The following is a 27669-nucleotide window of genomic DNA, read 5'->3' as shown; positions in this document are numbered from 1 at the left end:
TATTCAGTCCAGCAGTCATTCCGAGCCCCTCGCCCAGTCATGTAAGTCGTCCGTGTTGGCTCGTGATAAGTGGAGATATTTTACAAAGTACACGTTTTCAGCCAGAACTTTCAAATGGATATGACACTATAGGACAATATCGTTCTCCCAGGCTGAGGAATTCATTATTGGGTGAGTACACAAGTAGCGCCCAGCACTTTAGGGCCGCGCAGATTAGTTGCTAACCGCCGCGCTATGGGAGCGTTCTATGGCTCCAGATTTGAGGGATTACACAGAATGTCAATCGACCGAACATTGGAGACATTCTAGGGCTAGCGTTATCCCTGCTCTGAGCCTGTGATGTCACAGTGATGTGTCAGGGGAACCACAGTGTCAGGCGTGACACACAGACAGACAGAGATGTGTGGACAAGATGTGCTGGTTCCATAGTTAACTGCGACCTATGGTCGCAATAAAGTTGGGCAAGGGGTTATCTACAAAGTCGGGGTTTGGGGTTACAACACAAAGTTGGGCAAGAACTATATTGTGTTGTTTCCCCGAGAACGCTGCTTCCTCATTGGATAAAAGTTACTCTATAAAGAAGAATACGTTGACTGTCTGATAACTCAACTGTGTGTCAAGTTATTCTTTCCTAATGTGTATACTGTACTTATATGAACTGTATTTATAAAGCACTTTTCAAAACAAGTTATGAAGTGCTTTCCAGTGGCAGAATAAATGAAACAACAACAACACAACAGTAAATACAAATAAAAGGTAGGCCTAGGAATTATAAAAGGTAGGCCTAGAAATTGTTTAAAACAAAATAACACATTTTCTAACTAAGTGAGTCAAGTGAAGTGAAGGCCTTTGGATGACGATGATGATGACTGACGATAACTTTAACTTACGGATTGCAGCTTTAACAGGCTGTCGGAGGGGCTTTGTCCCTGCATGGCTGCAGTGCAGCTGAACACTGGTGGTCAGAGATGAATAAAGAGGTACCCGGTGTCATTGAAACTTCCTGTCTCTCATGCACTTTCGCTTCCGTGTATTTCTTCAGCCACAGTCACACTATTCCACTCGCTGGACGCTACTACAGTGTTGCCACGTCGGGGTTGTTGTTGTGAGTGCGTGTGTGTGAGAGTGAGTGTAGAGTCATGTTCAATATGCGGGCTGTTCCAGAGGAGTTAACGACACTTATTTCGGGTATGGTTCACAATAACTTCTGTAAAACATGTTTGTTTGTCCTTGTCGCTTTTGGCGTTTGTTTTAAGCCCAAGAGAAACGCTTTAAAGTCTAAACAAGTGAGCGTTTGTGAAAGAGGAAGCTGACTTCACTCGCAGTCTCGCACTAGTCAAGTGCACTCGATGATGCTTCGTCGTACGACAGTGTCGCTCGCCGAAAACAGCTGATGTACAAGCGTTGTGAGCCGTTTTCAGGCCAGGGACCCCTTAGCTGAGAGAGACGTGAAGCAGGGACCCCCTCTACATATTGTAAAAATGTGTGATACAGATTAATTTTTCATTGATTTCAAAGATTCATATACTTGTTTGACAGCACTGTCATCAATGTTAGATTCGTGTTGATGTGTTTTCAGACCTTTCTTAACCATTTATTTGTCGTATACTAAACTTTGCCTTTCACTCTGTACTTGATCTGCTCTTTATTTGCCTCTTCACCAAACCTATTTAAACTTTAGCCAAGATCTACAAGCTTGCGAGGCGTTGAGAGCTTGTAGATCAGCTATTTTTTGTCTAAAGTTCTCCTCAGAATTGGGATGCGAGGGTTCAAGTTGTTTTAAAGAATTATCTATCACACAAAGATTTGGAGGACCCCCTGTAGTAACTCTGAGGACCCCCTAGGAGTCCCGGACCCCCTGTTGAAGACCCTTGGCCTAGGCTACTCCATGCCCTCTTCGTTTTTGTCAAAATGTTTGTTGTTTAATTTTAATTTAATGACATGAACTGAAGCTGAACACTATAATGGTGAATTTAATCTGGTGTGAAATGACAACAGAGTTTACTGTGCTGACGCTAAAACCTGTTTCACATTTATTAATATACATTTTATTTTCATCTATTTGTTTTAGATCTGGAAACGTTCCTTTCTGATGGCTTGAAAGGGGAGGCTTTGAGTAAGAAGGCAAAGGAGAAGAGAGAGACCTTTATTAAACGAATCCGAGAGGTTAAATTGGGGTATGCTACAGTCTCTTATCTCCTGTCTTCCTTCCATAAATTATACTCCAATAGCTTTTTGTGTAGAGAGTTGCCATCCTGTAGAACTATATGTGATGTGATAACTGTGATCTGTTTACTCTTTCCCACACAGGTTCCCACATGATTTCAAGGACAAAAGTGAGATTTTAATTATTATTATAACAATGATCAGCTTACCGTTGTAAGCAACCTAATATAATTGAATATATAATATAACTTTTACAGGCAGCAGTGCTATATCAATGTAAAGATGTCACAGAGAAGGTTTAGTCGTTTTCTCATTTAAACCCTATCGTAATTGAGGGCAGGACTCTAAAGGCCACTTGGTCCGATCCGCTTTCCCATCTGTTCTGTGAAAATAGCCTATCTGCAAGCTCACAACGCCCCGCTTTGGGACACGCTGTGAGCTGGTAGATCTGCTCTTAATTTCCGATTCACATATTGCTCTTTTTGTATGATGGCTAAACATGTGACATGACTAACTTAACCAGCACCTTCTTCTGTCTATTACATCACCCAATAGGTGGAGAGGATTCGGATGACGAGGAAGAGGTCGTCAGCAATGTGGATGGAGGCTCACTGCATTCAGAACGCACAGACAGAGATGAGGAGGATGCATACGCAGGTACGCATACTAGTGCATCCATTGGTGAAATGGCCCCTGGGATATTTGTTATACCAAGAGTTTTTTTACCATCATTTTGGTATGCATTAGGACACGGACCGTCGGACCCCTATAATTCAGAGTGTGTAGGCTACATACTCTCTGAGTTGCAGACCTGCGAGGGTCCAGTTTTTGTTCCGTTTTTACTCTTGAGTTATAGACCTGTAAGACTCCATTTGTTTCCTATCAAACATGTAACTGGGGAGCCCGTGGAAACCTTCTCAAGGACCCCTGGGGGTCCCTGGACCTCACTTTAAGAACCCCTGTGTTATACAACATCTCATTTCCTTGAGTGTTTTTGGCTGAAGCTTTCTCTAACTTGGCTCACCTCTTTTACACTAGGCTGTATGCTGTTATTATACCTTTACTCTTTTGCACTTTAGATGCATGTTTATCGTAAACCTTTTTAGTGAAAATATCTCCCAGGGCAAAAACACGGTCTCCATCCTAGCTGGAATGAACGTACAAACCACAAAGTGACGTGTGTGGGAGAAAGTGACTCTGTGGAGGCGAGAGTGAGGCAGACATTCCAGCTGTAGCTTGGCAACATACTTTGGGGAAGCAATCTGAGGGTATAACTGCTACTTCCACCAGACAGACCCCCCCAACCCCCAACCCCTCACCCCTGACAGCAAGAGCATGGTTTATTAGCCCTGGTCAGTCTAGGGTCTGGCCTATTACCACCATGCCTGCAGTTAATAGGAAACACATTGCTCAATCAATGTATTGCTCAATCAATGTACAGTAGCCATACACCATCATGGTAACCTATATAGATGGTCATGATTTTTCCCTTCCTTATTATTCTATTTACTTGTTTAGATGGAGTATTAGGGCAAGCCTTATGTGATCTTTAGTGTTAGAAAGGGTCTGCGTTTTATTGGTCTTAAGCAGCTGCCAGTTTTATAGCCGACCTTTCACACAAAGCAACTTTGACACAGCATTTGAGCATTTGCATTGAAGTTGCACTCGGGACAGGGCGACTCCACCAGTGACTGGCCAAAACACAGCCGAGTGGATAAACAAACCTTGGCTATCAATTTGAAGTTTTGTCAACCTATAGTACATTATAACCAAGGCGATAGACTGGAATACTCAATCGTCTCATCTTATTGCTATTAACCACCAGCTTATAGATATGCAATTCTTGCATGAAATTTGGAGTTGATAGTTGCATGAAACGAAAATGTGTACGTGGGTTGGGACCCCAAACTTGTGTGGCAGCACATATCTATATTAGTGTAATGCAGTGGTTCTCAAACTTTTGAATTTCAAGGGCCCCCTAATTTGGTTTTGATAAGACCACAGACCCCTATTTGAAACAATTTTAATATCTCTGGGATCGCCTATACTATAAAATCCTAACTCTGAGAGCATACAAATGGAACCAAATTTGGACCCTTATGGGTCCATTTGGTTCCATTTGTACACTCTCAAAGTTACAGTCCCATAACTCCTCAAGGGGGGTCCCCGGACCTCAGTTTGAGAACCACCTGTGCAATGGAATTGTGTACCTGAGTGATGGGGAAAAAACATTAACATTGAGTTAAAATGTTCAAATTTAATAAGTAATTTATTCGATTTTGAACCCATTAAGACCTGAGGCCGTTTCTACGAATGCTTTTTGAATCAATAGTTGTTCTAAAATGTTCAAAAATAGCAGATGTGTATATACATGCTTGTATATCTGCTATTTTTCCAAAGCAAACATCTAAAATGACAGTGCTTCCCCTTACTGAAGCATTAGCTATTAGATTTGTTTTAAAAGCACACAAATACTTTATCCTGTACTGTAGTTTTATTTTTTAAAACATGTCTGTTGAGAGCAGTCAAACCATTAATTGTACATTTATTATTAGTATTGAGTTGGGTCTTGATGGATGGATCAATATTTCTGGGTCAGCGTCTGGGCCTGAGTCCATGACTACACCAAGGTTTCTGGCTTGGTTTGTGGTTTTTAACATTACCGATTGAAGCTGAGCTCTGACTTTTAATCGTTCTTCCTTGGCTCCAAAAACAATTACTTCAGTTTTGTCATTGTTTTTCTGGCACATCCAATTATTGATTTGTTCAATGCATTTACTCGAGCGTTTGCTTTGGATCATTAGTCGTGTGTGTGTGTGTGTGTGTGTTTGTGTGTGTGTGTGTGTGTGTGTGTGTGTGTGTGTGTGTGTGTGTGTGTGTGTGTGTGTGTGTGTGTGTGTGTGTGTGTGTGTGTGTGTGTGTGTGTGTGTGTGTGTGTGTGTGTGTGTGTGTGTGTGTGTGTGTGTGTGTGTGTGTGTGTGTGTGTGTCATCTGCATTACCATGGTTGGTAACATATTTTCTTGTTTTCCATAATCTGAGCCAGTCTGAGCATGTAGATTTTGAACAGTACAGGTCCGAATGGAACTCTGTATTTAATTTTTGTCTGTTCAGATTTGCAATTACTTATTGACACAAAGTACCGTAGTCCCTGTCCTTTAAGTACGATTCAAACCAGTTTAGTACTGCGCCAGAAAGTCCCACCCAGATTTCCAGTCAGTCTAGTAATGCATATGTTGTGGTCGACCATATCCAATGCAGAACTGAGATCTGTTAAGACTATTTAAGTGGATGTCATTGAAAACCTTAAGAGCAATCTCATTGCTGTGGAGTAGTGGTCAAACTCCTGACTGGAATATATCAAAGCTGTTGTTTAGTGCCAAGAAGTCGTCCAGTTGTTGAAAAACAGACCTTTTCAATTATTTTACTTAAAAACGGGAGGTTTGTTCCTTAGAGATGTGTCTAGATTATTCTCTCTTTTTTAAGTGTGTCTTGATGACTGCAGTTTTTAGGGCCTGTGGGAAGTAACCTGAGAGAAAAGGTGTGTCTGTTGACAATTTTTAGACGGTGAGGCCATGTATTCTGACTGCTGGCAGAATATGAAGGCAACACGAGAAGGATTTCAGATGTTGTGCTCCAACATTTCATGATCAAATTGTGTCATGGTACTTGAATTAATTTAAAGTAGACACACACATGTCCTGTACCCAAAGTGGATGTACTTCCTGCTTGCCTAATCATCTTGTCTGTGAAGAAATGGTAAATTAATGGCAGGCTCTGGTGGTGGGGTTCAGAGGCTAATGAAACAGTAGCACTGTTATCTTTGACTAACCAAGTCGAAACATAAAATGTATATTGCCTAATGCCTATTGTTCTACAGTGCATTAAAGTGACTTATAGTGCAGTATAGTGATCTGAGTGCACAATTCCCCTGTAGTGCCCTGCATGGTGCACTGTAGTGCCCTCTAGATTACATGTAGAGACCTGTTGTGCACTCACTAGTCACTACAGGGATCTTTTTTTTTTTAAACGTAATTTTCATTTTGTCACATGCACACATATTCACAGGGTCAACAACATTTGCACAATTTTCATTATCATATTAAGAGTCCTTTTTAATTCTCCGTGGTGTCATTCTTCCGGGTTGTGTATTAAGTCCATTTGTCAAGAAACAACTCTTCTTGTATCCTGAGTCTATGTGTAAATCTCTCCATCACATACATTTCCTCCACTATGCACAGCCCCTGCTCACAAGGCGGGGAGTCACTTCTATACCACCGTCTCGTTGTTGCTTTTTTGCTGGCTGCTAGTAGCACCTTGACCAGATACATGCCGTCTCTGTGTGTGTTTTCCTGCGTCAAGTTCCCTAGATATTAGGGCTGGGACTTTAACTGATTAATTGCGATTAATTAATTACAGAAAATTAAGGCGTTTTAATCACACTTAGTTTTTGCACCACAGAACCTTCAGTTTCGGGCATACCGATCATAGCGATGCACCAACCAAGAAGAGACAACAAACGCAAAGGGAGAAGTAGCCGATCAGAGCGCTTTGCTTGGCCCAGTCGATGCGAAATTTAGATTTAAAAAACTCACCGTTGATTCACTCATACAACAAAATGTGTTTTACTTGAAAAAAAAAAATGCTTCTCGGGTCAAATATTAGTATGCGATTAAAATGCGATTAATTGCGATGAATTAATTACAAAGCCTGTAATTAATTAGATATTTTTTTTGAATCGCATCCCAGCCCTACTAAATATAATACCACACTCGTCTCTGGTATTTCATAATTCAATATCTCTTTTATTACTGACCACACTCATCCCAATATTTGTCAAATTTTGGACAGTTCCAAAATGTATGTTCATGGTCAGCGTCCATGTTTCCACACAGTCTCCAGCATGGTTGTTTCTATGCTGCGACTTTTCCTCTGAACTTTGGAGTTATAAAGTATCTAATAGCATTCTTCCACAAAAACTCCCTCCATACTCTAGAGCTTGTACTACAGGGACTATCTATAGTGCACCATAATGTTGTTGAGTACTAAACATGTTCTCCATTTCACTTCCTCTCCAGCTGCTCAACAGTCCCCACCTGTGGCAGCCCAGGATCTGCCCTCTGTATTAAAACAAGGGTACTTGGAGAAACGCAGAAAAGGTGGGTTCCATGTCTGTAATTACGTCAGATCCACACCAGGAATGTTGATGGTGAAGATTGAACAGAACAGAAGAAAATACCTATATACTTCATAACTCTGTGTCCCCCAAGGGTCTATATGTGGTCCCCTCCTTTTTTCCAGATCTACATCAAATCTCTTTGCCGAAAACAGATGACCCTCAAGGGCTTGTAGATCAGCTATTTTTGGCAGATGCTCACCTATTATGACACGCCCAGAATAGGGTTGCAAGGGTTTCAAGTGGTTAAGACCATTAACTTTCTTCCTTTTGTAGATCACAGCTTCTTTGGCACTGAATGGCAGAAGAGATGGTGCGCTCTAAGCAGCCATACGTTCTACTACTACAGCAGTGAAAAAGGTACAGGCGGTTTTCTTCTTCACAGAGCTACGATATGTCAGAGGTTATTATTGGAATGAATATCGGAGGGAGCAGGGCAAAGCTGCCTTTCCATTTCATTCTGCAGGCGTAGATATTTGAAGCTATTATAGTAGTCCATTTAAGCCCACTTTGTTTACAAAGAAAGGGGCTACATTTATTATTACTGTAGGACAATATATACAGTATCTTTCTCTATCTCTCTCTCTGAAAGTATGTAAGCAAGCAGGGAGATGGCATAAATGCATTATTGCTAGGGAAGCTAGGGGTTTAATCTTAGGCCAGAAAGGACCATCTTTGGTCAATAATAACCTAATCTTATTTACAGACAAGCTGCAGAAAGGAGAGTTTGGGGTTGATGGATATACTGTCCAATTGAACAGCGCTCTGCGAAAGGATTCCAAGAAAGACTCCTGCTTTGATTTCACAGCCCCTGGCAAGCGGCCGTATCAGGTACAGGGAATCCTTTGACAGTATCTCAGAAGGGGCTTTCCAATCCTCCTTTCTGATCCTAATAGTTTCCTTTATTGATACAGAGCAGTAGGAAAGCTGACAGAGCATGGAACAGGAGGAATGCTCTTGAACCAAAACCTCCAGCGGTGCATGTGCTATAGTTCTGGAGCAGAGCGTCTTAACTCTGCATACTTTGTTGTACGATGAAAAGTGGAAAAGACGATCTGCTATTTTCACTATTTTTGAAATGTTTAACTTTTTAGAACATTTTCACTCTATAACGGATGTGCAAAATATCGAAGCAGTTTGAAAATGTTTAAAGAACAATCCCAGTGTATTTTAAAAGCAGAATTCTTTGCCTGACAAAATATTTAGATGGTTTCTGACGCTTGGCATGATACCAGGCCGATTGACTAAGTCATGTATACTTTACTCTACTGCCAAACACTTTCCAAAGCATATAATCGATTTTTTGATTTTCCTCAAAATGTTTTGCAACCTTATAGGAAGCCATTGGTTTTTTGACATGTCCAGTCAGTCTACTGCCCTATCAATAAAGGCATAAAAGCCCAAAAACATAGCAAAAAAAAAAAGGGGAAATACAATAATTATTCCAAAATACTATTTTCCAAAATACTGCATATCAACTACAGTAGGTTGGCATTAACTTATATGTCACTCAGACATGACTCTTAACGTCTGGGCAGCTGTACTCATCGCTGTGCCTTTCTGTCCATGAACACCCAACATCGCCTCGAAACCTACACGCCATTTACAAGTTGTATTTGATTTAACACTTCATTAAATCGTTATTAATAAAACAACATTCATGTCTTTTTACACTCCCAACCTTTCAAATGGCCAAATCTGACATTTCATGTTAAAAAAAAAGTTTTTAAATGAGCGTTTCTAACACGTTGGCGTGGAATATTTTACTATGCATAAATGCAGTGTTATTTGTTTATGTTAATTAATATATGTATGACTGTATGTCGGACTGAGTGCCGTTTTCATTTCTCCTTTCCTTCGTGCAGTTTTGTGCGTCATCTCCCGAAGAGGCAAATAAATGGGTGGAACACATCAACTTTGTCCTGGGAGGTTTGTGAAGCGTCACACAGTTTTGCCATGTATGAATAATAACCCGACACATTTCTGTTGCTTCTGTATGAATGCTAATCCAAATACGGATGACATACTCCAAATCGGGCTTCCTCAAATTGCGGTATCCCAATCCAAAAGTGGGACATGAGACCATCTCAGAAGGTCACTCAATGACAAGTCACGGAGAGGGTCATATTTGAGCCCCGGCCGCAACCAGTTGAGAACCGCCGCTCTAAATACTTTCAACCCTCGCTTTGTGTGCATGAGTGCATTTTTCCATATCGTGGCTGTCTGGCATAAACCAAAACTGTCACTTTTGAAATTGAAAAAAGAACCTGTGTTCCAATGGATCCAATGTTGTTATTATTTAGTCACCAGCTCTTGTTAATACTTTTCATTGGTTGAATATTTATAAAACCCACAGACAGACAATATACAACAGAAAATAGCAGCATAGTACGAGCTTGTAGACCGGCTACTTTCGATACTGTTGTACGAATACATTTATGGCGACGCGACAATAAACATTAGAGTTTGGTCTTTGCAGACATGACGGGCATCATTCCAGAGGAAGTTGAGGAGTGGTACGACGACGTGGGACAGATGCCCACTGACGATGACATCTATGAAGAACTGCCAGGTTACCTCTTTCAGCATGAACTGCATGCATGCTGTTCTCTCTCTGACAAACTATCACATTAGAACCGGGAAAGCATCTGTGTCGTTTTAGACTTTAACCATTTATTTATAAAATAGCAGATATACAAGCTCCATAGCGCATCACTTCGTGCCGCGCTACGAGCTTGTAGATCTTTAAAGCAAAAAAATGTTTTACTCAAATCTTTAATCTGTAAATGTTGGCTTATGTTTGGATATTGTCTTTCTCCAGAGGATGACCAGCCGCCACCACCTCCTCCACCTCCCCCGAAGGTTGACGTATCCACCAAGCCTGTTCCTCCTCTTCCTCCGGCGCCAGGTGTAACTGCTCCTAAACCGTCTTCTTCAGGTACATCATCATCATCATTTATTTACTCATGATCATATGGTATGGAGCACAGATTATATACATACAGTATACAATACATAATACAATATTCAAACAGACGTAGCAAAAAGGGGGCATGGCAAACATTATTTGAACAAGGGTATAACACTCTTTAGGAAAGCACCCAATTTACGAATAACCTTTGGCTTGTCGCTTTGTAGTAATAAATATACAGAATGGACTAGGAGTGGGCGATATGGTGATAATTATCGTTGAGACGATACAATGTCTCCACGATATGCCTTTTCAGAGGTATCGTATATATCGTGATACAATTGAGGGAGCCTTGTAAAAGATCCTGTTTAATCGTTAATACAGAGATTCCTTGCAGAATTCAATTTAAACCTGCATTTTGGTCTAAATCAGTAGTTCTCAAACTTTAAAATGTCAAGGTCGTCTCCACTTAACCAAATGGACCCGTAACTGTCAGAGTTACATACTTGTAAAGTTGAATTTAGACCTCCCAAAAGGAACACAGAGAGTCTAGTTTTTGTCAAGTAACTTGAAAAATAACCATAAAAACCAACGTGAAAAAGAATTGTGATAAAATCGTGTATCGTGATACAGCTTGGGAAAATATTGTGATATTGTATTTTTCCATATCGCCCACCCCTAGAATGGACTACGCTCAGACTGATGGTCACCAGGAATCTTTATTCTTGGGTAAACACTGTTGAAAAACTGCAAGTAAATGACAAAGAAATATCTTTTAGCACAGTGAAACAAACATACAATTAAAAGAACAATATAAGACAATAAAAGAGTGACGTACCGTGTGCGCCTTCTGCGCCCAATATTTAGGAGTAGTTGACTTATCTTATTTTGTCTTATATTTTGTAGAGACTCCTTTTGGTCTCTTATTTGTATTTAATAGACTCTCAGAAAGAGCTCCTCTCTACAGCACTCGGCCTCTGTTCTCATCTTCTGCTGAACCTTCCAGCAAACCTGAAAGTTCCAGCAAAAACACAATAAAATAAAACACTACCTAGCAACCTATTGCTGGTACAGCTACAGCAGGTACTCCTCTTTTTAATAAATAATAATGACATTTTTATATAATTTTTATGGTACTTTTCTTGTCAGCTAGTAGGCGTCCTACCTGACATCAGGGTCTAGATTTCTCAATAAGAGAAGAGTAGGGAGACCAACCGCTGCACTACACATAATAAGCTGCGTCTCAAGTCCTTAAATTAGATCCTATTTCCTACACTTCTTTCCTATTTCCTTGTATGTTAGTCCCGCCCACTAACAGTAGAACGCCCCTGCAAGGGAGTTGGCCCTATCACCTGTGATGTTCAGAAATGGGACGTCTCCTCTTCTCTATTTCCTAAATGGGAGGGACTAACATACATTCCTCAATGAGAGGGACTAATATACAAGCCACATAGATAAAAAGCTAGATACCTCCTCCGCCGCTGCAGTTCATTGGCACGACTGGTAAAACAGGACTGGCGGAAGTGTGGAACTGTGGAAGGCACTCTGCCCCCTGCAGTGGGAAAGAGGGAGTCCCGCCTGTCCAGCGCCAGTCCCGCGTCTGATTGGCCTACTGAGTGTCCCATTCTGTGACGCCTAAGGAAGCGTCATTCGGAATCCTGGAAGCTTGCCAGTCCTCTTTTACCAACGCCCCAAGCTGGAGGAGGCGTCTACCTTTATATGTCTATGTATACATGCTAGGAAATAAGATTTGATTCAAGGACTTGAGACACAGCTATGGTAGTTATATAGATGGTATGCACATGAGATCATTATCATCATCATACCCGGAAGTTATGCGGGAACACCTACTGAGTGGCAAAAAACTACTTTCTGGCCTTGACAGCCCATACATCGAAACAGAAAAGTCTTATGTTTTCATTAAACGACATTTAACTCACTTTGCCACTCACTTTGCCACTCGATTTGCTACTCACTCGATTTGTCATTCACTTTATGCATCCTCTATCGTATTAACATACTTTTTTTTTTTAAATTGATTATTTTATTATACAAAAATGGAGAACAGTACAAGTATAGTCAATACAATAGAAATGTAGTACAGTAAAGTTAAATCACCCTGCCTAAAAGGAACATCCCAAATAAGACGTTTTTACGTTGGAAGGCCTCTGTATTTAATTCATGGACATAATAAATAGCAAGCAAAGAAAACATTCAATAATATCGCAGTTATAAAAACACTATGTACAGGATAGGATACTCTACCATACAGGTGGGTTAAAATAATGTTTTATATGTTAAAATGCGCTACGGCCCGGGTTGCACAGGAATATACTATAATTATAACATACTGCAGACGTGAAAAAAACAGGGGGTGAGGTTTACTGTAAAATGTACTTTTTGAGATTTCCACTACAGAGGATGACATAGAGGAGGTGATGCTTACAGAGAGGAACTACTATGTGAGTGTGCAAGCTGAAAGTGAACAGTGCTGTAATTTAACTAACCTTTAGTCAACTCAGCCACTTCCTCCTTTCCTTTAGTGTGATTATCAAGAACGCAATGTGGGTTTAATGCAATACTGTGTTCTTCTCAGCTGTTGATGTAAGAAGCCCTCCACCAAGTCAAATGTGAACAAGTTATACTATAGCCTATATTCTTCGTAGTATGACACATTGTGAAAACTGCAGATCTGCAAGCTCACACAGCGTGTCGCATATGGTGCAATCTTAACTTTCGTGTCCTACCCAGGATTTGAACCCAAGGACCCCTGCATGAGCACTGACATTTCTACAGTTGAGCCATTCATGCAATACCTCTTATCAACTAGTAGTCCTCCTACCTGACCTCAGGATATGAATGTTGAGATGGAAGAGTAGGGAGGAAACTACAGTCACATGGTTGTGTTGGTTGTATTGCATTAACATACTCAACCATATAACACAGATTGGTTAACGATTTATTTCCCAAAAGGAAATAAAAGTTATATTGGTACAATATGTTGATCGGTTAAATTCATATGGCCCTCCACCAGCCATTGAGGTCATTGCAGTATCAGTGCATGGAGAAGGATCTATACATTGAAAGAAAGGCAGGCCACACTGCATTTTTGTTAGCTCTCCACTGCCTCCTGTTGGCCGTGCTAGGAGGTTTCAGTCAGTTACAGCAATGGTTCTCAAAGTGGATTCCAAGGACTCTGTGGGTTCCTTTATGGGGTTCTAAATTGACCCATACAAGTCTGTAACTCTGACAGTGTACAAATGGAACCAAATGAACCTTAACAGGTTAATTTGGTTCCATTTGTACACTGTCAGGAGACCTTGACATTTGAAAGTTTGAGAAATACTGAGTTACAGTATGTAACTTGCCACCTCTACACTGAAGATGTTGGTGCCATAAAAAATAAAAAAAACACACACACACACACACACACACACACACACACACACACACACACACACACACACACACACACACTGTGTTTGACCAATCTTCTTGTCTCCCCCATTTTGTCCTAGCTATTAATAAGAGCACCGACTACCCAAACTACTACCAAGGGATGTGGGACTGTACGGGAGACCATGCAGACGAGCTGTCCTTCAGACGTGGAGATGCCATCTACATCCTGAGCAAGGTACAGTGCAGTCCGAGGCAGGGGTGGCGAGGCACCAAATTCTGGGCCCTGGGTGCAAGGATTCACTGCGGGCCCTCCATGAATGTTCTTCATAGGGGGAGGGGGTTTAACCCATTTAGACTGGGAACGCATTATTACGCGTTATTTTGTGCTTTAACTATTGAAAAATAGCAGATATACAAGCTCACAGCGCGGCACCGAGTGCAGCACTGCGAGCTTGTGGATCTGCTATTTTTGATAAATAGTGAAATTTGGAGCAAGTCTTTGAATATTTCAAATCCTGTTTCTATGTCAGTGGTGCTCAAACATTTTCATACAAGCGCGCAGTGAGCTTGTATATCTGCTATTTTTCAATAGCTAAAGTATAAAATAATAAGGCTCCTCCACCTTGGGGAAAGAAGTAGTCGCCAGCACTCAAGGAATCTCCTTTTCACATGATTTTATTTACCTCAATGGACAGAGTCAAGTCAACGGACGCGTTTCGACCCTTCGGTCTTCTTCAGCGTTGTATCCTCCGCGTTGGGCCCTAGTAACTCAGTCCCACTTTCCCCCCCTTGTGACGCCCCTGGTACGAAGAAACCTCCTCTTCTTCTTCCTCTGAGGCAGAAGGCACATCTCTCTCTTAATTCTGCAGTGTCTCCATTAACGTGAGGTAGATCCAGTGTTAGCGCTGCTGGCCCCACTTATATGCCAAGTGTTATGAGATTTCTGTGGTATTTGGAGAGGACTCTGCCAGCTCCAGACCAGACCACCAAGGAGTTATTTCTGGGCCCCTACTCAGAGGAGCCGGCTGTTCATATCCTTACTGGCAGCGTCTGGCTCGCAGCCTGCAGCGGGCAGGAATGGGCCGATGGCGAGAGAGAGAGAGCCTGGGACTCTGGGCGCCGTGACGGGGATTAGTTGTGTCACAACGGAAACCGTTTTTTAGTGCCGCTGGCCACGGCTTGGGGTCCCGGGGCTGGCAGGGAGCGCCATTCCATCACTCTTCATCTGGAGCGTTTTGCAGCGTGCCGCCACGGCTGCTGTGCCAGGCGCTATTGGAGGCGGGGGGGGGGGGGGCGGGGGGGGTGTTCAGCCCACACACACGCCTCTCAGACGTCTCCCTCACCTCTCCAGGCAGGGGCTTTAACCCATTTAGGCCTAGGATTTCTGACTGCTTTAACTGTTGAAAAATAGCAGATATACAAGCTCACAGCGCGGCACCGAGTGCCGCGCTGCGAGCTTGTAGATCTGCTATTTTTGAAAAAAAAAGTCGTGAAAATGTGTGCAAATCTTTGAATCTATGTGTTTTCAAAGCAAACGTTTGTAACTCAAATTTTGCTTCTGGGGGGGGTCCCTGGAACTGAATATTTTGAGATGGGGGTCCGTGGCCAAATACATATCGTTTTGGGGGTCCTTCACATGAAAAGGTTTGAGAACCACTGACATAGTAGTCTCTCAAGAACTAATCTCTCGGGACAGCCTCAGAGCGCTGCGCTAGAGCACAGACCGAGGGGCGTCGCTCTTTCTTGACGATGGGTTCCCAGATTGCTCAAGAACAGACTAACTGAGCTCCATTTAAGTGAAAAGGACCTTTTCTTTGACGATGGCTGGCCAGATTGCTGACATATAGAAACAGGTTTTTTCAAAAAATACACTTATAGAAAAAAGACACTTATAGAACCGGGTCAAAATTGAAATTTTCACGATTCTTCAAAAATAGCAGATCTACAAGCTCGCAGCGCGGCACTCGGTGCCGCGCTGTGAGCTTGTATATCTGCTATTTTTCAATAGTTAAAGCATGAAATAATGATACACAATAATGTGTACCCGACTACCCGTTCTGAATGGCTTTAATAAGAACGTGTGTTCTCAGGAAACCGTGGCCGCGGTCGGCCACTCTATTCAGACCAGGTGAGGACGTGTAGTGGACGAACAATTTCCGAGGCTTGTCGGGCCGGGTGCGGGCGCCAGGTGTGAGTGCAGGGGGAACCGAGAGGCCCCTGTGCTTTCCCCCCTTATTATGCGGCTAAATAGGAGGCCTTTGTGCCGAATTGATTTACACGCGCCGTGCTAGTTTCTTTTTTTTCTTTTCTTGTCGCGCTACATTTATCAAGCGTGTTGTCGAACATGGCAAAGCAAATAACCCGTGAGGGGGTTCATTTTTCTGTCAACTGCAGGGGTTTATATCAAATTATATGAAACATGCACAGCCTAGATTGGCTGTGTTTTGTTATGTCTCACATGAGTCACTCTGGCTTCTGTTAGGTGAATGCAGTCAGTGAAAACCTGCCAGCCTTTCAGTCTCTTTACCAAATTCAAGTCTGCCATCTAGTGGCTGAAAATGATATATGGAAAAAAAAGATATTATGAACATTTTCGACCCTGATGTCTTGCCATTTATTCCCGCGTCCTATCCACGAAATGTTTTATTTTCTAGCATACAAACCTGGTGTTATCATGCCGACAAAAGTAAAGGATTTAGCATTTTATTCAAGTTGGGACTGGGAGTGCCTGGGAAGAGACAACGCACACAAAAGCAGATCTCCAAAACAGCCCCTCTGGCCTCTTTATTGCCTCTGCCACCCCCCCCCCCCCCCCTCCCTTCCCCCCCTTCTGTGGAAAAGAACCAAGAATCAAGTTGCCCTTTCACGGCGACTGTGAGTGCCATTAGCTGAAACCTTGGTGTTGGGGGTTGTGGCCTGCAGGGGAGGGGAGGGCAATGACCATAAAACCTGTCTGGACCGTGGCGACCAGCTGCAGCTAGCTTTGCAGTCCACACCCCCCCCCCCCCCCCCCCCCTTCCCCTCCATTCTGGGTCTTCTCCCTCCCCTCCCTCCACTCCATTCCACAGCTCAGAAATAGACACAGTTTCCTTACACACACACACACACACACTCACACACTCACACACTCACACACACACACACACACACACACACACACACACACACACACACACACACACTCTCTCGCACACTCAGGCGCTCACAAACTTCCCCTGTGAGCTGTGAGACCCCCCAGTCGGGGCCTGGTCGGACGGAGAGTGTGTGATACCTATCAGAATGTCCCGACAAGTTCCATCCCCCCCTCCCCCCCTCTCCCAATCCCCCAGCCCGCCGCACCTCACAGCACATAAAACTAATCTAGACGCAAGTAGTGTCTGACTTCCCGTAAGCAGCCAGAAGGATTGATAAGTTGTAAACACTGTCCTTTACCATGTCTGTGCTGTGCTGTGCTGTGCTGTGCGTTGCTGGGCGTTGTGAGCATGTAGATCTGCTATTTTCACATTATTTACAGTATCTGTGGAACCGAGTCACATTAAATGTAATACCTACAATTCCAAGTGCTTGTCAGGGTGGGGGTCCCCAGTTCAAATATGTTTATTTTGGGGGTCACAGGCTAAAAAGGTTTGAGAACCCCTGGTATAGAGCATTCACAAATTCACTCATTCTTATGACTTCCTATCTAGCCAAGCATTATAAACTATATATTTTTTAAAGAGAAAACAATAAAAAAATTAAACATATGTGAATATTCAACCTTGGTGAACAACGTCGAATAGTGACTTTGATATTCGAATATTCGAATATTTGGTGAATGCCCTAGTCTAGAGACTTACTTTTCTTCCCTAAATGCTCAGAAATGTATGCTCTACAAGGCTGGGGCCGGATTGAACCGGCCCGCGGGCCGTATGTTTGACATCCCTGCCCTAGTGTGTTGTGACTGTTGTCACAGTGTGGGGTCCGTACGTATCCCCGTCCTCAGCCTCTCATTAGGTCTCTCACACCTGTGTGTGTGTGTGTGTGTGTGTGTGTGTGTGTGTGTGTGTGTGTGTGTGTGTGTGTGTGTGTGTGTGTGTGTGTGTGTGTGTGTGTGTGTGTGTGTGTGTGTGTGTGTGTGTGTGTGTGTGTGTGTGTGTGTGTGTGTGTGTGTGTGTGTGTGTGTGTGTGTGTGTTATATTATCACGATATCACCATTATCCTGGGGCAGAACATTTGCCAAAAAATAGCCGATCTACAAGCTCACAGCGCGTCGCGACACGTTGTGAGCTTGTAGATCGGCTATTCTTTTGGCAAAGACATTTGATAGAGAGTGAAAAAGAGACTGTATCAAGTACGTCGTATATTATAAGTACCTTTTACCAATAGAGGGTTTAAATGGTACCAGATACAAATAAAAGGTGAATTGATCCCAGTGCATGACGGATGACGATATCACTATAAATTACAACTCCACGATAAGATTATCGTGAGTGTTTTTAATCACGATAAACGATAATATCGTGTGTGTGTGTGTGTGTGTGTGTGTGTGTGTGTGTGTGTGTGTGTGTGTGTGTGTGTGTGTGTGTGTGTGTGTGTGTGTGTGTGTGTGTGTGTGTGTGTGTGTGTGTGTGTGTGTGTGTGTGTGTGTGTGTGTGTGTGTGTGTGTGTGTGTGATGTAGGGCATTCACGAATAGTGATTTTTAGTATTTGAATTATTCGACCTCAAAGTATTCGAATATTCGACAGGACTGGCGAAACTGTCAAATATTAAGTAAGCAAGAGGCAAACATTATGAAAATAGCCGATCTACATGCCACGCCACGCAAAGCGAGGCGTTGTGAGCATGTAGATCTGCTATTTTCACAATATGGGTGCGTTCGGAAACCCGCACCGGGTGTGTGCTCAGTGTAGTGAGTGCAGTGGGCGTGGGCGTGACGTTGTAGAGTGCGTTCAGTGTGGCTTATTTACGAACGACCAGTTTTAACAGGCAGCTGTGTGCTTTTTCACTCTGGACTCTGAAGGTAAACTTTCTGAAAAGCAGCAGTTGCTGAGTATGCTAACGTAACGTTGCTATTAGGAGATCTAATTCACAACATTGGCATACCTGCTGTTAATTTACATGTTGATGTGTGTGAAACTATCAAGCCCAAACGACCAATTAAGCTGCAAGTGCTGTATTTTGCGGTTATTTCCTCCATTGTTCACAGCTGAGAAGCATTCGAGACACGGCCATGAAAACCAACCAATCAGAACACTGCACCACACCACCACACCGCCTAAACCCCATCTTCTGAGTAGGGTTGGTGAGTGCGTGCACTCAACACACCAGTGCGCTGCGCACTGGATTTCCGAACGACAACGCACCAAGTGCACCGAATAAACGAACGACAACATGGCACACCAGTGCGTTGAGTGTGCATTTCCGAACGCACCCTATGTATCTGTGGAACCGAGTCACATTAAATGTAATACCTACAATTCCAAGTGCTTGTCAGGGTGGGGGTCCCCAATTCAAATATGTTTATTTTGGGGGTCACGGGCTAAAAAGGTTTGAGAACCCCTGGTATAGAGCATTAACAAATTCATCCACCAGGGGTATTGACAACTCATTCTTATGACTTCCTATCTAGCCAAGCTTTATAAACTATATATTTTTTAAAGAGAAAACAATAAAAAAAAGAATAAAAAGCGAATATTCGACCTCTGTGAACAACGTTGAATAGTGACTTTGATATTCGAATATTCGGTGAATGCCCTAGTGTGTTGTGACAGTGTGGGGTCCGTACGTATCCCCGTCCTCAGCCTCTCATTAGGTCTCGTGTGTGTGTGTGTGTGTGTGTGTGTGTGTGTGTGTGTGTGTGTGTGTGTGTGTGTGTGTGTGTGTGTGTGTGTGTGTGTGTGTGTGTGTGTGTGTGTGTGTGTGTGTGTGTGTGTGTGTGTGTGTGTGTGTGTGTGTGTGTGTGTGTGTGTGTGTGTGTGTGTGTGTGTGTGTGTGTGTGTGTGTGTGTGTGTGTGTTCGTGTTCCAGCCACACACCCACTCAAGCATGACTTATTTGTCAGCCACTGCAGGGCAGAGCTGCACAATGAGGTGTTGCTGCTTTCAAAGGCTAGTTGCAGGAAGTCATAATACACACATGCACACAACATAACTCTCTCTGACACACACACAACACCCACACACACACACACACACACACACACACACACACACACACACACACACACACACACACACACACATATATGCGCGTGCTGCTCGTGGTGATTAGTCGGGACTTGTGTGCAAAATACCATTTCCCCCATCATGTCACAAGATGCCGAAATAGATTTGACATTTACCGCTTGTGTCTTGGGGTAACTTATGTTGATTGTTTAAGTGGCTGTTAATTAATTAGATGTAGTAGTGTAATTGACATGGTTGTGTTGTGATAGACTGCACCTTCCCATCTGCTGTGTGGGAATGGATCTGTGTCCAATCCCTCTCCTGGATTCCTCCACGTCCGTGTCTATTCGTCACCACGAGCTGCCAAATCCCAAGCCTTGCTTACTGTATATCTAAATCTGATCTTAATCCTCTCTTCATCTAAGTCGTCTCTAAAATGTACACTCTCATGCCGAAAATAGACCATCTACGTGCTCGGCTTGTAGATCGGCTATTTTCGGAGAGGGGGGAGAAAGGGGATGCGGGGTAGACGCCATGCAGGGGGTCACGGGCCAAGTACATGAAGGAACCCATGACATCACAGCCGAGGGGCTGTTCCTGGCTGCATGGCGGTATGCACACTGAATGAATGCTGGAAACCACCAGGACAGCCCCTCGCCTTGTGTTCTACTGTACACTCCCACCCTCCCTAACCTCCAGGGCAGCGGTGGAACAAATCCACAGCTTGTCTCACAGGCTCGCCCCTGTGGTTTTGGCTCGAGTTTGTAAATACATATTTATGGTCTTTAATCCATTTAGAACGGGTACACATTATTGTGTATCATTATTTTATGCTTTAACTATTGAAAAATAGCAGATATACAAGCTCACAGCGCGGCACCGAGTGCCGTGCTGTGAGCTTGTAGATCTGCTATTTTTGAAAAATTGTGGAAATTAGAATTTTGACCCGATTCTATAAGTGTCTTTTGAATCCTTCTAAGATTTTTTGAAAAAACAATGTTTCTATGTCAGCAATCTGGCCGGCCATCGTCAAAGAAAAGGTCCTTTACACTTAACTGGAGATCAGTGGTTCTCAAACCTTTTCATGTGAAGGACCCCCAAAATGATATTTATTTGGCCACGGACCCCCATCTCAAAATATGTAGTTCCAGGGACCCCCCCCCCCCCCCCAGAAGCAAAATTTGAGTTACAAACGTTCGCTTTGAAAATACATATATTCAAAGATTTGCACACATTTTCACGACTTTTTCAAAAATAGCAGAGAGCCGCTCTGTGAGCTTGTATATCTGCTATTTTTCAATAGTTAAAGCATAAAATAATGATACACAATAATTTGTACCCGTTCTAGATGGATTAACTGTTGATGTCTCGCGACCTCCTGAATAACTGTCCTTATCTGGGACCCCTTTCCCAAATAATAAAAAAAACATACCCCCCTCCCATCCCATCCTCTCCTCTCAGCCCTCTCGTAGCATCATGTGATCTCCGACCGTGATTCATGTCCCCAGGAGGACTTTGATGTGAGGTCAGGCTCTCGGCCAAAGGGAGAGCAGGGTATTCTCTCTCTGGCCGTCTCAGATCTCTCCCTGCGCTCACCCTTCCTTATATCTCTGCATGCTGACAGCCATTTGGAGCTATTACTCGGCGCGCTGTGACAGATTTATGCGTGACGTTGCTCTATGCACAATGAAGGCTTTTGGTTGTGGGGGGGAGGTTAGAGGAGGGGAAACGCGAGGCCTCCTAAAGCGGCCCGTTTCACGAGGACGTAGAAGGCAGGAAAAGAGAGAAGAGGGAAATGTAAAGTTGTCGGTGGGATGGCTTGTTTTGGAGGAGTGCGGAGAGAGAGAGAGAGAGAGAGAGAGAGAAGAGGGTCATGGGAGAATCAACAAAGAGGCAAATAGCTAAGATAACGACGACGAGGGGTGATAAGAGGTCTCGGCAATGCTTGCTTTGCTCTTCCATTAGCTTTTATTCCCCGTGACCTTGGTTCCAGCTCAAGGTCACGGGGGCTCTGCCCCCGTTGTAGATCACTGTTTTAGTGGCTACATTTATTTCTTTATTTTCTTCAAAGATTATTTTGAGGCCCCTTTTTGCTTTATGTTGTACAGGAGAGAGTAGAGGGACAGTAAAAGCAAGAAGAGACAGAGAATGAAGCTAGGACCTTGCAACTATCTTCCTTTTGTTGACTGACACTTATATTTATATACTAGTCCATATCTAGACAACATTAGTTTATTTTTTATTATAATTATATGGGAATGACTTAAAATTAAAAGTTCTGGATTGGCAGCTTGGCAGAATGGAATTGAAGAATTGTGACATCGGAGGAAGTTATACTGTCTGTTGACTGTACTTGGTACAATAATGGTCTATAAATGTGCATTGTAAATGTCTTGCGTTCAAAACTAACTCCATTTGCATTGCTCTGTATGTCTGTGAAATGAAATGTGATGATGTAAGTGTCCCCATATTTTTTATTATATTGTTATATTCCACTCTTGACATCACTGCCTTGATTATTGGAAATATGGGGGCAGCGTGGATTTAGTTATTGAAAGACTTAAGGTCTTATGACATCAAAACAATTAAAATATTTAGTTTTTCATGTTTCCTGACCTCAATTACACCCCAAAAAACTGAACATTCAACATTCAGTGGTTTTTCTGTAATCTGTAGTCTCCTGAATAATTAGGCCAGAAAGGTGAGTTCATTTGCCTCTGGATGGTAGGCATCACCAATCAGGGGAGGGTGGGGTTTTAGGGTGTATCGCCTTTGCTATTACTTTCCATTGTGTTTGTATTGTTCCAATGCTCCATTTACCATTCACCTGTTCAGGGTTCCCACGGTCATGAAATTCCTGGAAATATTTTGAAATTAGAAAAATATTTTTCCAGTACTGCAAAAGTTTTGGAATTGATCAAGGGTCCTGGGCTGGAAGGTCCTGGAAAAAATAGCTATGCATTGTTTTTGGTAATTGATTCTGTTTACTGCTGCCATAAATCGACTTTGAGGGTTCCCTGCCACAGTTTTCGTACCTTTTGACATGGGTACGTGCGTGTCCATCGTGCACAATCCGCATGCACGCCACGGTCCATTTGCAGCATGCACGCTTTATTTATTTTACACTGCCTGTCTTTGGGCATTGCACATAACGACTTGTTATTGCGCTGAATTATTGTTACTTATATAGTCCTGGAAATTGGGTTAAATATTCTGGAAAGGTTTTGGAAAAGTTTTGGAAATTCATTGGTAAAAATGTGTGGGAACCCTGCCAGTTCGGTTGTTGCGTTCACCCTCACCTACAACCACAACCTCCCCTGGATGATGATGCGTACGTCCAGAGGCAAATTAACTCACTTTTCTGAACCTAGTAATTAAAAAAAAACTACAGATTAAGGAAAAACCACTGAATGTTGAATTTGGTTCTTTTTGCATGTAATTGAGGTCAGGAAACATAAAAAAAAGACACACACACACACAAAAAAATTAAAATAATAATGTTTTTGATGTCATAAGACCAGTGTTGATTTCGTCGACTAAAACTATGACGAAAAATGTTCGTCGACTACCTTTTTTCACCGACGAAAACTAAATAGAAACAATTGTGTCAACAAATAACCATACTAAAATTTCACGGTAGGGACTAGTGGCGAAGAGATCCTGTAGAACTAAAAGACAAGTAATTTTATGTTTGGTTGTACTTGGGTGTTGCACTCTGATGCGACGCGTTGTGAGCTTGTAGATCGGCTATTTGATGCGACGCGTTGTGAGCTTGTAGATCGGCTATTTTCAGAGTGCAACCAAGTGTGTAAAATCAGCCATTACGACACCATTAAGGCCCGCCAAAAATGTACATTTAGTCGACTAAAATATTATGATATCTAGTCGACTAACAGTAGACTAAAACTAAAACATTTCAGATGACTAAAATATGACTAAAAGCTAAATCGCATTTTATTCAAAAGACTGCAACTAAAACTAAATCAAAAATTTGCTGCCAAAATTAACACTGCTTAACACCTTAAACTGGGGTTGCCTGAAATAAAATAAAAAACAATGACTGCGGCATTTTTTCATGGACATACACAACACATATAGAGCAACAGTCTTTCCCTTTTGCTTTTTTGCCACTATAGGAGTATCAGAACTATGGCTGGTGGGTCGGAGAGATGAAGGGAGCTGTTGGAATCGTACCCAAAGATTACCTCATGGAGCTGTACGCCATATGAACGCACCCTGTGTACTGTAAGTAACCTTACTTACAACAGTGGTTCTCAACCTTGTCAGGACGCCACCCCTAAAATAATCATATTTTAACTGGTTGAGGCATTACATTTTGTATAACACTGTTCTATTGTGAAAATAGCAGATCTACATGGCTATTTTCACAATTTCTGCCTCTAATATTTGACAATTTGGTCAATGTTTAATTTGTCATTTTAGAGGTATTAAAGGACAACTTTGTTTTTTTTACAACAGGGGTTCATATTTTAGATTGTAATTCGAGAAAAGAAAAGGGTGAGTGTTAAAATGTCCATGAAAGATTGCAGTGCATCTTGGGAATGGTCTTATTCTGTGTAAAAATACATATTTAGGATTTTAGCCACTTGTACGCATGCCCTCAGCCACTGAAATCAAAATCATTGAAATCTCTAAAACGATAGAAAGCAGTAAATGAAAACATTTTAACTCTCATCTTTTATATTCTTTAATAACAATCTAAAATATGAACCCTTGTTGTAAAAAAAACAAAGTTGTCCTTTAAAAAGTCTGTAAATTGTCACTTTAGAAATGTGCAGATAACCTCAACACTTAAACTATTTATGTTGGTTTGTTTACTGTTGAGTGAGAAAACAATGTTGCACATTAAGTTAATCATCTGGGGACCCCCAGAAATAATTTGCAGATCCCCCTGGGGGTCCCGACCCACAGGTTGAGAACCACTGACTTACAGCACCAGCATAATTATAGTCATGTATACCTGTCTGTATTGGCATTGTTGAAATCTTTCATTGAAACCTTTTTTCTTCTCATCTTTTTTAAGGAACAACCAGATTTCCTGTATGAGACTGATCAGGGAATTTTTCACATTTTTCTAATTTAACTTTGCATTGCTTTTTGCGTATTTATTTTCTGAATCCATGTTACTTTTTTGACTTATTCCCAAAGGCATTTCATAATCTTTTTTTCTTTTTTTTTAGTTGCTCTTGCAAGTGAATAAACATGAATTGTATTAAACTGTTCTATCAAACCTCCTTTGTTTGTGTAAAGTGTGCACGGTCAGCCACAAGGTGGCAGTAGAGACTCTGCAAAGGTCATAGACATGGAAGACCCCTTTCATTGAAGCAATCCAGAACAACCCAGATACTACGAGCCAATTACTATTCCACTGATCCATCAAGACAGAGTTATTTTAAGAAACCTGTTTAAAAGACTGTTGTAGAGAAAAAATAAGTTGAAGCATAGACATATGCGCTATTGCACACATTCATGTGGCTGCTATCCTATCCATATCTGTCATGCACCGAAAATAATAAGCTCATGATGCGTCACACTGCTAAGTACTTTAACCCTTTCAACCTGCAAGAACAGAGCTGTGCTGTGCTCTGGGATGAGAGGTTATTAATACACATTAAAATATTTTTGAGCGGTGGTAAACCGCTCCTAGTGGCTGTGCGTGTGTCTGTAGCCACCTTTCCTCAGCGTTTTGCCATAGCAATATGTGTGTGCGTAGCCATATTACATCATATTACATCATATTACAAAATCCTAGACCTATCTGTAGACACTTTTCCTCAGCGTTTTGCCATAGCAATGTGTTTTCCTCAGCGTTTTGCCATAGCAATATGTGTGTGTGTGTAGCCATATTACATCATAGCTATATTACATGTAGCCACTTTTCCTCAGCGTTTTGCCTTAGCAATGTGTTTTCCTCAGCGTTTTGCCATAGCAATATGTGTGTGTGCGTAGCCATATTACAACATATTACATCACCAGTTACATAGACCTATCTGTTGCCCCTTTTCCTCAGCGTTTTGCCATAGCAATGTGTTTTCCTCAGCGTTTTGCCATAGCAATGTGTTTTCCTCAGCGTTTTGCCATAGCAATGTGTGTGTGTGTAGCCTGTGTTACATCACCAATTACCAATTGAACACGTTATGCAAGCACGACCACCGCTCACTTCACATTGGGTGTGATTTTTTTAGTTTTTTGGGCTATTATGCCTTTATTCGATAGGACAGTCGACTGACAGGAAATGGAGGGAGAGATTGGGAGTGACACGCGTCAAAGGTAGTCCGGATCGGGAATCGAACCGGCGTCGTCGTCAGGCATCAATGCCTATGTGGCAATTCCTTATGTGGTATATGTGCATGGACCAGTAGGCCATCGGGCGCCCCATCAATGCTTTTTTATTTTTTAAGCTCCTTTTTTTGCATTGCATCCCAAATGACCCAACCCAGAAGATTTTCTGTAACGCTTAATATAATCATAAAAGCATTGGGTTTGACCTGGCACAGGATGGGGAGCCCTAAATGATCCGGGCAGGGTGTTAACTTTTGGACAAGCACCCACACGTCCACTGCCAAGCACAACTCCCAGCACACAAGACCCAGTATCTCCTACAGGGGCGTCACACCAAATTCTGGGCCCTGGGTACAAGGATTCACTGTGGTTCCCCCCACCATGAATGTTAAAGGAGTAGTTCACCACTTTTCAACCTGTCTTCATATAATAGGTCCTCACTAATGTTCATGATAAAATATCACCATTTTTTTCTACTCAGTCCAAGTCTCCTAGGAGAGCTGTGGGAAGTTCAGAATCCATCGTCTTGTGACATCATTTTCAAAAAAAAAAAAAATTAATATTTTTGAAAAAAATATTTTGATTTTTATTATCGCGAGAACAATGGCTTCCACTTTAAAATTGCAACTTTTCAGGAATAGAAAGCCTGCAGTTTCTATAAGCTGGATTGGCAATCGATGATGTCACAAGACTATGGGTTTCTGACCTGCCCACAGCCCTCCTTTGAAAAAAAGAAAAAAAAAAAAAAAAAAAGATATTTTTGAGTGAGGACCAATTATATGAACATAGGTTGAAAAGTGGTGGAGTGCCCCTTTAAGTATTGAAAAATAGCAGATATACAAGCTTGCGAGCTCGTAGATCTGCTATTTTTGAAAAATCGTGAAAATGTGTGCAAGAAACCCATGTTTCCATGACCCCATCTCAAAATATTTAGTTCCAGGGAGGCAGGGACCCCCCCCCCCCCCCCCCCCCCCCCCCCGGAAGCAAAATTTGAGTTACAAATGTTCGCATAAAAAATACATATTCAAAGATTTGCACACATTTTCACGACTTTTCAAAAATAGCAGATCTACAAGCTCGCAGCGCGGCACTCGGTGCCGCGCTGTGAGCTTGTATATCTGCTATTTTTCAATAGCTAAAGTTACTAGGGCCCCTCCACCTTGGGCCCTGGTAACTCAGTCCCACTTTCCTACCCCTTGTGACGCCCCTGATCTCCTATACAGTATTACTGACACGCTCTTTGCTAAGGAAAGAGGAATTCAAGTCGATGTACTGTCAATATTGCACACCTCATGTACTACACATGCATGCAAATAACCTACCCCCCCCCCCCCCCCCTTTCCTGGCAAATGGAGAGTGACCACTGTTTCCGTAAAAAGAAAAAAAGAGGAATTTGTAGTTATTTGCTCAGCATTTTTGTGTCCAGACTTCAAAGGCAAGAAGCAGGCTATGGTTTTATGGCACCTGGGAGAGTGCAGAGGGCCCGGGCAGAAGAAGAGGCTGCGTGGCAGATGGCTGGCCCTGCCGTGTGCCTGACTGAAATGCTCCGACGGGGTCCTCCTAATAAGGCAGC

At 42.4% G+C, this 27669-nt stretch overlaps 1 protein-coding gene across 1 annotated transcript; it reads left to right on the top strand.

Annotated features, from left to right (window-relative positions):
• Positions 1–1082: 1082 nt before the first annotated feature.
• skap2 (src kinase associated phosphoprotein 2) lies at positions 1083–24955 on the top strand. Its single transcript, XM_080749811.1, has 13 exons — positions 1083–1188; positions 2072–2177; positions 2311–2336; positions 2722–2823; positions 7243–7323; positions 7617–7700; positions 8047–8171; positions 9206–9269; positions 9820–9912; positions 10162–10278; positions 13770–13885; positions 23930–24038; positions 24838–24955. Exons 1-12 carry the CDS (start codon positions 1140–1142, stop codon positions 24020–24022), a joined length of 1056 nt encoding a protein of 351 aa, XP_080605937.1. The 5' UTR covers positions 1083–1139; the 3' UTR covers positions 24023–24038; positions 24838–24955.
• Positions 24956–27669: the final 2714 nt, after the last annotated feature.

Source organism: Nannobrachium achirus (assembly GCF_963921795.1).
Source record: "Nannobrachium achirus genome assembly, chromosome: 2".
In the NCBI taxonomy this organism is placed as follows: domain Eukaryota; kingdom Metazoa; phylum Chordata; class Actinopteri; order Myctophiformes; family Myctophidae; genus Nannobrachium; species Nannobrachium achirus.
This window is presented reverse-complemented; position numbering and strand designations above follow the sequence as displayed.